This window comes from Nelumbo lutea, chromosome 6 (assembly GCF_056320005.1).
Source record: "Nelumbo lutea isolate HS-2025 chromosome 6, American lotus-T2T, whole genome shotgun sequence".
Lineage (NCBI taxonomy): Eukaryota > Viridiplantae > Streptophyta > Magnoliopsida > Proteales > Nelumbonaceae > Nelumbo > Nelumbo lutea.
Genome location: NC_142689.1, coordinates 29,380,611 through 29,397,175, shown reverse-complemented (window position 1 = coordinate 29,397,175; position 16,565 = coordinate 29,380,611). Strand labels below are relative to the sequence as shown.

General features: G+C 43.0%; 1 protein-coding gene across 2 annotated transcripts; it reads left to right on the top strand.

Moving 5' to 3' along the window:
* The first annotated feature begins 136 nt into the window (after positions 1-136).
* LOC148848254 (P53/DNA damage-regulated protein) lies at positions 137-16,356 on the top strand. Of its 2 annotated transcripts, none has more exons than XM_088952059.1 (5): positions 137-377; positions 639-723; positions 8,061-8,153; positions 8,245-8,512; positions 15,883-16,356. In XM_088952059.1, the coding sequence occupies exons 3-5, from the start codon at positions 8,070-8,072 to the stop codon at positions 16,029-16,031; spliced, it is 501 nt and encodes a 166-aa protein (XP_088808185.1). In that variant the 5' UTR covers positions 137-377; positions 639-723; positions 8,061-8,069; the 3' UTR covers positions 16,032-16,356. The 2 variants fall into 2 exon arrangements, with proteins under 2 accessions (XP_088808185.1, XP_088808184.1); XM_088952058.1 differs by having other exon boundaries at positions 140-566.
* The last annotated feature ends 209 nt before the right edge of the window (positions 16,357-16,565 follow it).

Below are 16,565 nucleotides of genomic sequence, written 5' to 3'. Positions count from 1 at the left end.
GCTCAGACTCATATCAGCCCTCCATTTTGACCCAAAATCTCAGCCGTCCATCCAGAATCCCGGGTTGACCATCAATTGACCCGATTTGACCAGACTTTTACGAAACTATAAAAAGACCCCTTGGATTTCCCAAAATGATGAAAATGCCCCTGCGTCCCATGTTAATTCAACCGAAGCTCTTCATTCGCCCTAGTCCGGAGAACTGGAGGGAGGGTCTTTTCTTCTTCCCCGTTCGAACGAAGACAACCAGCGGCGGCAATATCTCCCGCTCCCGGCCATTCACTCTTCATCTCTTTCAATCTCTCTTTCCAATTTGAGCCGTTCAGACGAGAACTGTTCATCGTCTTCCACCTCTCGACAGATGCGGTGAATCAGCGGTGATTCCCTCCCCTCCGGCCTTTCCCTTCCATTTCATTATTCTCTGTGCTCCTCTCTCTTGCTCCTTGCTCCCTTGCTCTCATCGACCGAAATCGTGCAAAGTGAGAAAGTTACAGTTCATCGTCTTCCTTCTTCGACAAAAACAGAGAGGCGGCGACTGAACGGCTCGAATCAGTTGCAGCAGCAAGGCATACTTCCCCATTCTGACTCAGCTCCTCTATCTTTCACCTACCTAATCTTCTGTTCCGTTTCATTCTCAGACTAGAGGATACACAATAGCAGATCGAATCAGACCACGATACTCCCTGTTGCATCATTTGAATTCTGGCCAACATCTCAACTCAGGTAAATCCCATTTTACTTGCGATTCTTCGTTCTTTATTTCTTTTTATTGTCGTATTTGCTCCATTTCTCTGCTGGTTTTGGGGACGACAATGAAGCTCTACAGAGTCATCCTCCGCATCATCCCTTGCCATCTTGTGGATGGATCAGCGTTTTAATTATCTTGTTTCGTTTAACTTTCTCTGTTGCTGATTTCTTTCATTGGTAAATTTCTCCAATAACGAAGCATCCGTTTGTTTAGCAGTAAGTTCTTAATTTCCGTCTTCTTTTCTTTTATTCCTTATATTCAAGACAATGTTAAATTCAATGCTCGATTAGTATAGCTGAGGTTTGACCCATGCAGGCTATTGGTTTTGTTTCTCTCTTCATTTTACCTGAGTTCAGACTGAACAAACGTTGAATCCGGTCTCTAGAGTTCAAGACCGGAGACCCCCCCTTTCCCTTTCTTTTATTCTTCAATATTGATGCCGAAGTTGGAGAAGACGACCGGCTCGATTCATCCCACAAAGATTTCTTGTTATAGTAATAAAAAAAATAAGAAATAAATAATAATTTGTAAGTAAATAAATCCTACATCCGAAAAAAATAAATAAATAAAAAGAGAGAATAAGGGAAGAGATGGGATAACAGATAAGGGAGTGGATAGGATTCTTAAGTTAGAACGAAGAGGGGTATCGGTTGCAAGAAAACAAACCAGAGTTGAAACAAAAAAAGGGATAGTACTAAAAAATAATAATAAAAGTTGCGACAAAAAATACAATAAAAGTGAAGATTTGTGATAACAGCTGTAATCAAGGTCCGGGTATGTTAGCTTAACTGATAGGATGCGTTTGCGAGGGAGAATAATTCAGTAGAAATGGTAATAACGAAAAAAAGGAAAAATAAATAATAATAAAATATAAAAATCAAACAAACATGAAAAAAAAAAAATAAAAATAACATCATAAAACAAAAATACAAGAACATTCAAATAAAAAATAAATAAACAAATATATAAAAAATATTGTGGTGTGGTTTTTCCTATGTTGGTTATTGATTGTTCTTGTTATTTATCTGATTGAAGAATTGCTTTTTTGTGTTTATGTTTGTTTGGGTTTTTCATGTGGGCCCCACCTATTGGACCCGGGAGAGGAGTGCCTAACCCCTTCCCTCTCCCATCCAAGTCTTACCCTGACTGGTTAGCCAGTGCCTCAGGCAATGGAGTTACTAATAAATAAAAAATGCTTCCTGAGGTCCTATCACCTCCTCTTCATTTACTTGATGGGTGGTGACTCCATTTCCAGCCCAAGTGGCAAGTGAGCCCGTTTTCCGACGTTCACACTCGGCTTTGACCTTTCGAGGATCAACTAGGCGAGGCCGAGGTGAACCATCGAGGCGGTCGTTGTATTCCTGGCTTACCGCGCTAAGTGTTGTGGAGCCGAGGTGGTTGGTAGTTGCTGAGGTGTATGGGGCGAAGGGCCGAGTTGGCTTGATGCCATCGAGGTGCTTGGGGCGAAGGGCTGAGTTGGCCCTATGCCGCCGAGGTGCTCGAGGTGAGGGGCCAAGCTGGCCTTATGCCGCTGAGGTTCTCGGGGCGAAGGGTATACGTTGGCCGACCTGGATGACTTTTATAGGGGTGCCCTGGGGACTGTCCTTTGGGCGGCCAACATTATCGAGGCGTGCTTGGCCAAGGATGTTGTGCCCTTCCTGTTTGGCAAGGTGCTCGTGTTTACTTGTCATGGGCCGAGGGGTCCTGGCCACTTAACAACTTTTACCCCAAAAAATTGAGTGTTCCATTCTCTCCAAATCCCCAACAGACTGCAAAAAGAATGATTTGTTAAAAATGTTTTAGCTTTCCTGATGCTTGTCAATCTTGTCCATTTAGTGATGATCTCCTTTGGTTGAACTGGACACACTGTCACACTGACAACATGTTGAGGGCCCAGAAATAGGATCTCGTCACGGGTTGGTCCACGGGGAAAACCTCCTATTTTCCCTTGTTCCTTCCTGCTCGTGATGAACCTATCTTAGCGCCTTCGGTGATTTGTCCAAGAGATCACCAACTCTCCTAACTCACTCTTGACTGAATAATTTGATATCTCATTCAATAATGAGGTCTCCTTAAATAGGAGATTACAAGAGTCCTAATCAAAGGGAGTCTCCTTGCTGAATAGGGAGACTTCCAGTTCTATCTTGCTAAGGATAAGATAAGCTAATCCTAATATGATAAGCTACTAACAAGATAAGATAAGCTAAGCTAATCCTAATTTGATAAGCTATTAACAAGATAAGATAAGAGATAAGAACAATAAGATAAGAACAAGCAAAATGAGCTAATCTAATCTAGATAAGGTTGCTGTTGCCGAACTGGGTAGGATGAGCATCACCGAATCCTCGCTGCTACTGGCGGTGGGCCCGGGGCCTGTTGCTGTTGGCGGCGATGGTACGTCATCCCGAGGAAGGCGTCCATAACATTACTCCCCTCCTGGACTACGAGCTTGTCCTCAAGCTCGAAAGCTGGATATGTGGCTTGGAACTCTGCCAATGGGATCCATGTGGCTTCTGTTGGTGGTAGATCACACCATTCCACCAAGACTTCAAGGATTCCACGATTGAAACGAGAGCAGGTGACAGTTTTAGGCTGGGGGACCAGTTTGCCATCTTTCAAGGGTGGCAGGGAGGGAACTTGGTTCGGGGGAACACCCGTAAATGGTTTCAGCAAGGAGATGTGGAAGACATCATGAATTCGGCTAGTCTCTAGCAATTCCAGCTGGTAGGCCACATTGCCAATCTGTCGTAGAACCTTGTAGGGCCCATAGATTTTTGAGGGGCCAGCTTCGGGGCAGCCTTGTGGCGCAAGGAGCGCTGCCGGTAGGGCTGGAGCTTCAACCAAACAAATTGTCATGGATCAAATGATAGTTCTCAATGGTGCTTATCATAGTGGAGCTTCATGCGGAGCTGGGCCTGCTGTAAGCGAATGCGGACGTCGGCAAGGAGCGCTGCCGGTAGGGAGTGATCGATTGCGTCCAAGCGAGTAGATCCCGACTCGTAGGACAGCAAGCGGGAGAATCCCTGCCGTAAATGATGTGAAAGGGAGTCATGCCGAGGGAGGAATGGTAGGCTGTGTTGTAGCAGTACTCGGCCCAAGGAAGCCATTCCAACCACCGTCGAGGTTGATCGCCTACGAAACAACGGAGATACATCTCGATAGTGCGGTTAACCACTTCCGTCTGACCGTCGGTTTGTGGTCGGTAAGCCGATGAGTAGGCCAGGGTGGTGCCGTGAAGTCGAAATAACTCTTTCCAGAAGGAACTAGTGAAGACCGGGTCTCTATCGCTGACGATGGATTCCAGTAACCCATGTAAGCGAAAGATATGTGTAAAGAAGGCGAGGGCAACCGAAGTGGCACTGTATGGGTGTGATAGAGGAATGAAGGCGCGTATTTAGAGAAGCGGTCGACTACCACAAAGAGAACTGATTTGCCCCCTACCTTGGGAAGTCCCTCAATGAAGTCCATGGAGATGTCGGCCCAGATTTGCGATGGGATGGAAAGGGGTTGAAAGAGGCCTGCCGGGTGTAGGTTTTCCCATTTGTGCTGTTGGCACGTGGAGCAATTCTGGACAAAATCTCGAATAGAAGTCTTCATACCTCGCTAATGGAAATCAGTCCGGACGCGGTGTAGTGTTTTTTGAATGCCCTCATGGGTGGAGTTATTGATGCTGGTGATGATGGTGGGAATCAACGGGCAATCTGCTAGAAGATGGACTCGTCCCTTATACAGTACCAACCCGTCGTGAAGTGACCAATCGGGGTCGGCCGTGCCGGTTTGGATCTTCTGCAGTAAGAGCGACCATTCCGGGGACTGTGGTGCTGCCTTTTTAATGTCGTCAAACAGAGAGATCCGAGGTTGGGAAATGCTACATAGAACCATCGCGTCTTCTTCTCGCCTAGACAAGGCATCAGCTGTGCGATTAGAGGATCCCGCCTTATATTCCACCTAGAAGTCAAACCCGAGCAGTTTGCTAACCCAATGCTGCTGAGGGGAAGTGGTGAAACGCTGCTCTAACAGGTATTTGAGGCTGTAATGATCAGTTTTGACGATGAACGACCGCCCCCACAAATACGGTCTCCAGTGCTGGATGGCTCGAGCAAGGCCGATTAGTTCGCGCTCATAGGCTGGAAGCTTCAGATGCTGGTCGGCCAATCTGCGGCTGAAGAAAGCGATCGGGTGCCCTTGCTGCTGTAGTACGACCCCGATACCCTGTTCTCTTCAACAGGTTGGTTAACGGGGCTGCCAACACTCCATAGTTTTGTACAAATTTGCGGTAGTAACCCGTTAAACCAGGAACCTGCGTAGGGCCTTGGCAGATTGAGGTTTGGGCCATTTTGTTATAGCCTGAATCTTGGAACTATCAATTGTTACACCCTGCCCATGGATGATGTGGCCGAGGTAAAGAACCTGTCGTTCCCTGAAGGAGCACTTGGACCGTTTTAGGAATAAGCTGCGTTGGAGTAGGAGTACGAAAACGATCCTCAGATGGTGGACATGCTCTACCCATGATTTGTTGTAAACGAGGATATCATCAAAGAAAACTAAAACAAATTTGCGCAGATGGGGCTGGGATACCTCGTTCATTAGTGCCTGAAATGTAGATGGTGCATTGGAGAGCCCGAATGGCATGACTAAAAATTCGAAGTGGCCATGGTGGGTGCGAAAAGCAGTCTTCTTCACGTCACCTGGAGCCATGTGAACTTGGAAATATCCGGACCTGAGGTCCAACTTAGAGAAACACTGGGCACCATGCAACTCATCCAGCAGTTCGTCCACAACGGGAATAGGGAACTTATCTTTGATCGTCCGGTCATTGAGTTCTCTATAGTCAACACAGAACCTCCACGTTCCATCCTGCTTCGCCACCAACAGAACCGGCGAAGAGAAGGGGGAATGACTTTTGCGTATGATCCCTTGGTTCAACATCGCTGTACATTGTTTTTTTATCTCATTCTTCTGTAAGTGAGGGTAGCGATAAGGCCTGACAACAAATGGTGCTGAACCCGCCACCAAGGGAATACGGTGGTCGCAAGCTCGGGAAGGGGGAAGGCCCTTCGGTTTCTGGAACAGATTTGAAAAACTCGGCGAGAAGTTTTTCCATGGTTGCCGATTCTGTCTGGAGTGCATGAACCTGCGGTGTCTTTTCTTTAACACTGCAACCATGCCATGAAACTTGCTTGCCATTCAGGTGGAAGGTCATGGTGAGTGCACTGAAGTCCCATAAAATTGGGCCTAGGGTAATTAACCATTTGACCCTGAGAACAATATCGAACCCATCCAACGAGAGTACAAATAAATCAATAAGAATTAGTTCAGAATTGACCTGTATTGGGACGTCCTTACAAATCCCTGGACTGTGAATTTTTTTACCATTTGCGACGGCTACCTGTAGTCGCGGCCTGAGTTCCATTGGTAGTTTTAACTGCAGGGCTGCATGTTCACTTATGAAGTTGTGTGTGCTCCCTGGATCGACGAGAATGCACACCGGTTGACCTGCGATCTGTGCCTGTAACTGCATGGTTTGAGAGGTTTTTATACCGGCGATCGCATGGAGAGAGATCTCTGGTTCGAATGTGATGGGTTCCCCTTCCTCCTCCTCTTGCTCATCTATGAGAAGGCAAAAAAGCCTCTTGCATCTATGTCCTGCCGAGTAGAGGTCATCACAGTTGAAACATTGACCTCTCGCTCGGCGCTCTGCCATTTCTGCCCTGGTCAAGTGCTTGATGGGGGGAGTGACCATGTTACTGCCTGTACTTGTCGCTGCTTTAGATGTGGTGGTCGTGGGAGGCTTCATTTCCCGGTTGGTAGCAGAAGAGGGGGTTGTTGCTGCTGGTCTTGGGGGCACCCACGAGTTCGGTGGACAACCCACGTTAAAAATTCCGCGGCTGAGCTGCATCTTGCGCTCAAATGCGCGGGCTAAGTTCATGGCTGTGACCAAATTTGGGGGATTCTGCATCTCGACATCCACTCGCAGGGGTTCTGCTAACCCTGCTGTGAACATATCCACTTGCTGGTCTGGTCGCACAGAGGATGCCCTCGCGAGGAGGGTTTGGAACTGTCGTTGGTATTCAGCAACTGTTCCGGTCTGTTCAAGGTTAATTAGCTCGCCCAGTGGGTTGCTGGTCAATGGGGGTCCGAACCGAAGAAGGCAATAGAATTTAAACTGGGGCCAACTGAGCCCGGGTTCTTCTTGCTCTAACCGATAAAACCAAAGTTGTGCTTCTTCTGTTAAATGAAAGGCGGCTAGGCTTACCTTGTCTTGGTCATTTGTCCATTGATTCTGGAAGAACTGCTCGCAGCGATACAGCCAGCCTAGGGGGTCTCCGTTGCCGTTGTACGATGGGAACTCCAGCCTGCTGTACTTGGGGATGATGGCTGCTCCATGGCCGACAGATTGCTGTTCGCCGGAAGACTCCGTCAGATTTGGCCAGCGGTCGTTAGCTGCTGTCCCTTCGTCAGAGTCCCTTTCTCTGTTGGAAAGAAACATCTCCATTAGTCGTCGCAGTTCTCGCACTTCACCTTTGATCTCACGAACTTCGGAGTTGGTCTCCACGAGTTGGTGCTCGAGGTCGTGGACCCTGGAAGGTAGCTGCTCCAGATCTCCCATGACGCCTTGCTCTGATACCAAGTTGTTGAGGGCCCGGAAATAGGATCTCGTCACGGGTCGGTCCATGGGGAAAACCTCCTGTTTCCCCTTGTTCCTTCCTGCTCGTGATGAACCTATCTTGGCGCCTTCGGTGATTTGTCCAAGAGATCACCAACTCTCCTAACTCACTCTTGACTGAATAATTTGATATCTCATTCAATAATGAGGTCTCCTTAAATAGGAGATTACAAGAGTCCTAATCAAAGGGAGTCTCCTTGCTGAATAGGGAGACTTCCAGTTCTATCTTGCTAAGGATAAGGTAAGCTAATCCTAATATGATAAGCTACTAACAAGATAAGATAAGCTAAGCTAATCCTAATCTGATAAGCTATTAACAAGATAAGATAGGAGATAAGAACAATAAGATAAGAACAAGCAAAATGAGCTAATCTAATCTAGATAAGGCTGCTGTTGCCAAACTGGGTAGGATGAGCATCACTGAATCCTTGCTGCTGCTGGCGGTGGGCCCGGGGCCTGTTGCTGTCGTTGGCGATGGTACGTCTTCCCGAGGAAGGCGTCCATAACACAACACCTTAAATAATGCAGAGAAGAAAGGCCAAACAAACAATGCTGCATGACATTGAATGAATAAATGACATGTATCTTCCTTTGCTGCTTACATATGACACGTCTGTTCTTATGTTCTTTATTTTTATTATACAGACGGTTAAAATGGATGATGATATGAAACAACTACAACAGAAGTTAACTGAGGTTGAGATTGAAGCCGAAAATCTTCTTTTGGCCCGACACCAGGTTTAGCAAAATATTGCGTTATAAATATAAATCCTTGTTTGCATACCAATTGATTGTCTTGTCCTTAAGTATTTTGGCATGGAAATTGCAGCTAGTTGAGAATGATAGAGTGAGGAATGGAAACAGAGAAGCATTAACAGCACTTCGTAAGAGAGCTCGAACTACCAAAACCAGTGTTCCATCTCCTTTTGAATCAATAATGAGGGAGATTGAGGGACTACAGTCAAGGTCATTGGTGAAGGAGGTATGCACCACATGTGGTAACCATGATGCGACGGAGCGTACTTGGATGATGTTCCCAGGGACAGATGTCTTCGCACGGATTCCATTTCATGCAGCTCATACCATCTTGGAGAAAGGTATCTTTTGGCATTTTATCACTTAAAGGAATTTTAGGTTCACTGTTTAAATAACTAAGCTACTATTTTCAAAATTATTTGTTTTTATGTAGCTGAACTATGGGCTGTTGCTTGGTTCAATGGGAAAATCTTAGGCTAACAAGCATGAAAATGTGGTTTGAGTTTGAGAGTGGTCACTTTGTCCAAAAAAATGCCTCCTCCTAAGACCCCGAATAGTTGGGACCAACATTGGGGAACGGCCCTTACATAGCTGAAATTCTATTTTTTATTTTTGTTGTCTGCCAACTTATGTTACAAATTCTCATAAAAGGACTTCTTACATTACAAATCTTATTTGATACTTTGTTAACCTACTTTAAATATTTTTATTACCTTTATACTATATAAATTGAATGCTAATGATTATCAAATTATTTGAAGGGACATGAGCCCTGCACAGTGCCTTGTTGTGCAGGGGGTTGTAACCTTTTGTTTTTTGATATGAGTAATACAATACCTTTTTTTTATCAAAAAAATAAAAGAAAATTTACTGTCAACCCTATTTGGCTTGAATTATGCCATTCTGAAAATATAGACATGGAGACTCTAGGGATGTGATCGGACCCTACTTGATTTTTACCATTTGACCGTTAACTTAAAGAATACTCCTTTTAGATGATTTTGGGAGCCATATGACTGGGCACCAGAATACATGATCCTACTCTACTTCAATAACAAATCATCCCAACAAAACTCTAAAATAAAAAGAAGGAAACCAAACCTACAATCAACCCCTACATCCTATGTCAAATGCACTCTGTCAAATACTCCTTGAAATAACTCATGATCTAGATACCAGATGAGAAATCCAACCCCACAACACAACTCAACACATTAAATCCGGGGGAGATAGTTTGCTGGAACTGGCCACTTCCCCTTCCATGCTGATTGTGCAGTTCATGTGCAAGGAATATATAGGACTGCACAGAGATTACCCTTTTTGGAAATATCTAGAAAGATTGGTATTTCTATAAATCCTTGTTTTTCTTAACGAGCAAGAAAAAAACTTACAACAAATGGATAGAAAAATTCTCTCCTAGTTGAATTTCAACTTCAACCATTTTCTTTATTGAATCTCACACATAACCCCTAGCGACCCACAAAACTTCGTAAAAATTCATTTATAAAATTCACAAAATTAGAAAACCCCCCAAAAGTCAAAACCACCATTTAACCACGCTAAACCACTCTTAACTGCTCATTAATCAAGCTGGGAGGCTCAACGAGAGGATGAAGATCTTAAGAGCAAGTTTGGTTGGAAGGTTTATTGGTGTGGAGCTGGAGGAGGAGAAAGTGGCAGCTTGGGTTGAGTTTGAATGGGGCAAAAAAAAGACTGTCAGGAAATACCTCCTTAACATTGGTGAGTCTCCTGCTGCAGTGGTGGGAGAGATTGAAAGGTTAGAAAGAGAATTTCTGTGGAATGCTAGGGTTGAGAGAAAGAAGTTACACTTGGTTAAGTGGGAGTTGGTTTATAGATCCAAAAAAGATGGGGGTTTAGGAGTGAAAAGGGTTGGAATCTTCAACAAAGCTTTATTTGGGAAGTGGGTTTGGAGGTTTGGAAGACAGAGGGAGGATCTTTGGAGGAGAGTGGTGGCTTGTAAGTATGGCGTGATGAACTTTGGGTGGAATTCAAAGAAGGTGAGACACTCGCTTGGAGTTGTTGTATGGAAAGGTATCATGAGTTTTAACTCTTTGATTATCCCTTTCTATACTTGGAAAGTAGGAAGTGGGTCGAGTATAAGGTTTTGGGAAGATGACTGGTCAGGGGTGGGGAAATTTTCCGAATTATGCCCAAGGTTATATAATCTGAGTAAGAAGGGAGTGTCAATTTCAGTTTGCTACGTGGTAGTAAATGGTGCTGTGGTCTGGAGACCAAATCTCAGAGGACCCCTTTTTGATTGGGAGGTGGAATTTCTGGCGAAACTTCAGGCATTGGAGATCAATCCCTCAGTTACAGATGTCAGTTTATGGAAAGAGTGTAAGGATGGGAAGTTTACAGTCAAGTCAATGTACTCGGAACTGATCAGAAATCAGGTGGAGGCTGATCCAGTTAGGGGTGTTTGGGGTAAGCCTGTCCCACCTAGGGCTGAAGCTTTTGCTTGGCTAATTGTGAGAGGTTGCATTCTAACCCAGGATAACCTAAAATTCAGAGGTCTGCAGTTTCCAGGTAGATGCGTGCTATGTTGTGCTGATGAGGAAGATGTGTCTCACATTTTGCTTCATAGCAGCTTTTCATATCCAGTTTGGTCCTATTTCTTCAAGTTATTCAAGGTGGACAGAAGTCCTCTGGCAGATCCGACTGAAAATTTTAGTTGTTGGCCAAGAATCCGAGGTGGAGTTAAAGTTAAGATCCTTTGGACATATATTCCCTTTGCTGTTTTCTGGGAAATATGGAAGCAAAGAAATAGAGGGATCTTTGAGGAGAAAAAGAAAAGTATGGAGGAGAAGGTAGCTGCTATTAGTTCGACAGTTATTGGTTGGGTGCTTTTGCTTCCAGAGTTTCAAAGACTGCGGAAAAATGACTTCAGTACTGATTTTTGGACTTCTCTGAAATCTTAAAAGGAATGCTGTTATCTGTTTTGATACTGAAATGTTTTTTGTTTGTTGCTTTTTTGTGGTCTTGCGTTACTGTAATCTGGTGGCGGTGACATCTTGTACCTAGTTATGATGTAATGTTTTTTCCTTTTAGCAATAATTTTTTTTTCTTTATTTATCTTAAAAAAAGTGTGTCAGGAGTAAGAAGGCTTAATGGGGGTCTTTTTCTGTTTATCTATGACATACTATTAAGTTGGTGGCTCCCAGCGGTAGGACTTATTTAAGATTGCAGAAGGAGAGCAACGTGGATTGATGTCTTGGGAATTTCTCTACGTGTGTGGAACCTTGACACTTTCATGGTTATTGGGGATTCCTGTGGTAAATTTTTGAGTGTCGACGAAAGAAACATGAATTGGGAGAAAGTTGATGCTGCAAGGATTCTTACGGAGACTGAGGTAACCTCTGACATTCCAAATGCCTTGGTCTTGGTTTTTGCAGGTGAGAAATATAACTAGAGGATTTATGTAGAAGGAGAGGATAACGCCTACTTCAGGGCAAGCTTTGACGATAGAGAAGAAAGATGGGAGAAAGAGATGTCTGGTTTGGAGCTTTAGGTCTGTTGCTTTGGTGAATAGGGGAAGTTGGAGGGTCATTCGAAAGAGGAAGATGATGGAGGGGTGTGTTCTAAGGGCAAAAATGTAGTTTTGGAAGGGGAAAAATACTTTTAATGTTAGGCACATGGAAGAAGCTGGTGGGGGAAAATGGGAGGATGCAACTTAGAGAGCGGGAGATTAATGGAGGATTTAGATGGTTCACAACCACAGAATGAAGTTGGTGGTTTTGAAGTGGGAACCACTTCCCAAGACCAACAACAAAAGTGTTAGTTGTGAGACAATGAATATATGTTTAATAGTAAAAAAGGTAAAACCTCATCAACATGTACAACGAGATTCATGATAAAATAGCAGAACTGATGCCTAGTGGTGCATCAAGATGCAGAAGAATGCAACCTTGCGAGGTCGGAGAGAGCCTTACAAAACCTCGTAAGAGTGGTAATTAAACCTCATGAGGCTAGACCAGCTTGACCTCATGAGTCAAGCCTCACGAGGGCATATCAATTCGACCTTGTGAACCACATCATGAGGCTAGACTAATTTGACCTTGCGGGTCAAGCCTCACAAGGCTAGACTAGTTTGACCATGTGAATCAAGCATTATGAGGCTAGACTAGTTCAACCTCGTGAGTCAAGCCTCATGAGGCTAGACTAGTTCAACCTCGTGAGTCAAGCCTCATGAGGCTAGACTAGTTCCACCTTGTGAATCAAGCCTTGGGAGGCTATATTAGTTCAACCTTGTGAACTAAGCCCTACGGGGTTAGATTAGTTTCACCTCACGAGGCATATCAAACCCTATTAATCAGACTTCATGAGCCCGGATCAGGAGCATAGAGCACAACTACAGAGGTTGCTCTAAGGGTGTCAGGCACATGATTAGTTCCCAGGGAAACCATGACCGGCTTGAGTGCCGTACTGACACACATCACCCTCTAAAGAAGCTCAAGATTGTGCACTAAAAACCCAGAATCCCTTTTCATCCTTTTGCAACCACTTCACTACTAGCTTTGAATCACCTTAGTTTTCTTACGTTCATGTCCTTTGCCTTTTGTAGTCCCTCCATAACAGCCATAACCTCAGCCCTTAAGGAGTCACCTACTCCAATTGGGCCTGAAAATAGTCCAATAATTCTGCCTTCACCATCTCTAAACACTCCTCTAATACTAGAGGGACCTGGGCTACCTGTATTACTCCATCAAAGTTCAGCTTGATGTAATCAATCATTGGTGGAGATCAAGTAGGACTTGTATTGGACTTATGACAATCAGAACTAGCCACTTCCTTCCAATTTTCCATGATGCCACCTGTTGATAAATCTGCAAACAACTCCATAGACTTTACCCAATGAATCACTCTCACCATGATGGTTTCTGTCAGCCTCTAGTTCTTTCCTTGCCTAAAACCATTCTTGAATTCTTTTCTTCCCAAATGGTCCAGCTCACTGCAGCCCTTACATATTTCCATAACACTTGACCCTTTTTCTTTAGCCACTTCAAAAGAGTAGAACCAAACAAGCTTTGCACATTAGTTGGGGGAGACCCCCTGCACCCAAACTACGAGAATAACAACTTCCAAATAAAAGTTACAAAGGGGCAAGAGGTTAATAAGTGAAAACAAGTTTCTCCATTAGCCTTACACATAACACACTAATAATGAGGGGTAAACACCACTTAGTTGTTTTCCTTTGGAGTAAATCACAAGTTTTAATTCTTTTCAGGAAGACTTCCCAACAAAAACCTCCAACTCATGGAAGGATGGGAATGCCCCATACCTCCTTCATCGGAAAAGGTAACCCCAATGAATCAAAAGGTTGAATAAGAGGCTTGAAGAAAGAAGCACATGAATAGACACCAGAGGAGGAAAGGGTCCAAATACGACTGCCAGGTTTTGAAGAGTCCAAATAGACCCCATCAAGGATATGAAGTCGAAAACATCATTTAGCTCCGAATCCCTCACACCCCTTCTCAATCTTAGATCCCAATCAAAGCCATTTCTTGAACTTGAAGGAACTAGAAAAGAGGATACAACTTTATCTTTTCTTGATAGGGCAAATGCAAAGGGGAATTTATCTTTCAAGGAGAGGTTTCCTACCCAAACATTTTCCCAAAATTTTATAAGATCAAAACAAAGGTCATACTTGACAAAAGGTAGGAAAGAGGGGAGAATAGCATGGTTGGACTTTCAAGGGGAGGCTTTGGTAGCCTCAGTAGTCAGTATTCCAACATCCCAACCATTAGCTGCAAGCCCATGAATGCCTGCCACTATCTTAGCCCAAAGTTTATCCTTATCCATAGGCAGTCTCCAAAGCCACTTTCTGAGCAAAGCCACATTCCTCTTTTGTAAATTGCCCAGTCCTAACCCACCAAGCTTCTTCTTGCTTCTACTCACCATTTCTCAGCTAATTCTATGGTCCTTTTTTTCCTCCATATTAACAGCCACAACACTACTTTTATTAAAATTCACTTTAAGGTTGGAGATTAGCTAAAAAAGTTGTATTGTCAGCATGAGATTCCTAAGCAAACTCAATTACCAAGCTGCAGATGGTGGTTTCATACTTTCATTCAAGGGTTTAAAGTGAGGGGGAGGGGGGGGGGGAGAGACCAAATTCCCTTGCTCCAGTTTGCTGATGACACCATATTCTTCCTTGACTCTTCAGCTGATCAGATAGATGAGCTTCATTGTAAGGTGGTTTGAAGCTGTTAGGGTTGAGGCCTTGACCAACCCGACTTAACTTCATATTTGTGTGTATAAATATTATATAAATGTGTTTATTTATGCAAGTACTTGTGTATATTATGTGTCATGCATGTATTGTATATGCAACCATGCATCTTTATGTTTGTTTTTTCGCTGCAAGTATTTTATGTATGTATATATTGATGCATATACTTTTTATCTATCCATATATGTATGCACGTACATTATATGTCAAAAATTTTAAATTCAAAAGGGAATTTTTCCCCTAAAACATGATTACAATGTTCTTTTACACATAATGCTAAATGTTGAATTAACATAAACCCTTAGAATTGAAGAAATAATTAAATCTGACAAAAGGAGGTTGAGAAGTCAGGCCAACCCAAGACCAACTTGAACCCAACTTGAGCCTGACCTGAACCCAACTCAATCCTAACCCAGCCCAAAGTTTTTGGGAATCCGGATTAGCTGAATGCTTTGGCTGCTCAGCAGGCTGTGGAACCAATGATAATGCCCCACATTAGTGATAAAATACATGGGGCCCATAATGAGGGTTGAATGTTTGTTGGTCCCATGTATTTTACAACTGGTGTGGAGCGTTATTATTGGTTCCACAGCCTACTGAAAAGCTATTGCGTTCAGCAAAACCTAACTTGGTCTGACTTGCATCTCTTGGACTGATGGTAGCATGTATACATGATTAAGGGGTTTCAAGTTAGAATCATTCCATTATCATTTTCAAGTTTGTAACAATTTAGTGACCTGGGTGGGTCATGAAAAACAGCTGGATTGTTGGAACCTGGCTGGTTTTCAACGGTTCCACCGGATTTTGACCAATTTGAAAAATTGGAGTGGTCTTTGGTTCCTGGGTCTCACGGTCTGACCAGCCAGTCTGGTCCAAGTCTTACAACATTGCTTAGAAATGTGGGGGCAACAATCTGTATCTCTGTATCTTTTTCTCCTTTATATAATGAAACTTGCTAGTTGTTGATCAGAAAGAAAAAAGAGGGGGAGGGGGCAACATTTTCTGAAATCTCGTGTGACTTTTATGGCCATAGCTGGGAAAATGACTCTGAAACTCTTTTTTTTTTGATGAATAATGACCCTGAAACTCTTAAGTTAGTAAGGCCAATGTATTAAACAACAACAAAAAAGGTCAATGTACTAAATAACATTTGAAGAAGATTGTCTACACTCTACAATCTGTTATTTCTGGATTCAATCCCTCGTACGTGTGTGTGTCTGTGTGGGTGGGTGGGTGTGATGTGGGTATACATACATATGCTTTCATGTTTCTTCTACTAATGAATAAAAATACAAATATACAATTACTCTTTAAATATCCAAAAAAAAGGGAGTAACTTTCTTTCCGACAGTTATGTTAAGGTCACAAGCCTAGTTAGAGAAAACTTGACCTATATGCATTTTCTCTAAGCTATTTATAGATTGTGGATTTCTTAGATCTCTCCCTTATGGTGTAATGCAGATCAAGCACATCTTGATTATGACACGAAGAAACTACAGAGCTACATGAAGGAGAAATCCTTATGGATTTCAGAAAAAGGGCTTCTTGCTGACAGGATCAGTCCAGGTGTGCTTAGATCTCTAGTGACCCTAAGTGATAAATCCAAGTAAATATGTACCAAACTTCAGAGCTACATGAAGATACATTGAAGTATTTCTGCACATTTTATTGGTATATTACCATTCTGTAGTCTGTACTCAGAGAAGGGAGAGGAACGCATGTTCTTGTGCAAAACTTAGCTTTTCTTTTTCTTGTGTGTCAAGGGATTCCAGAAATGAAATATGATAGTTTTTGCTTTAATGTATCTTCCATCATTTTTATGAACCATGAATTTAATTGTATATATTGTTGTTTGATTAGGGATCATCCAAATCTTTTGTCTGGAGAACCCTTATATGTTTTACCCATTAATACATTTGTCTAATTTATTCTTAATATTTGGTTTGCTTCTATATCTAAATTGAAAACTAACATGGTGTTTGTTTCTGCTGCGTTTCAAGCTTTAAAGTTGAATCATGATATCAGGAATAAAATAAGATGGTTGAGCACAAAAAACACTTGTACAATAATTTACTATATAATTTTGAACACAGTGCATTAAACACCGTATGGAAATACCTTCTGAGAACGCTTTTTAATGTTTC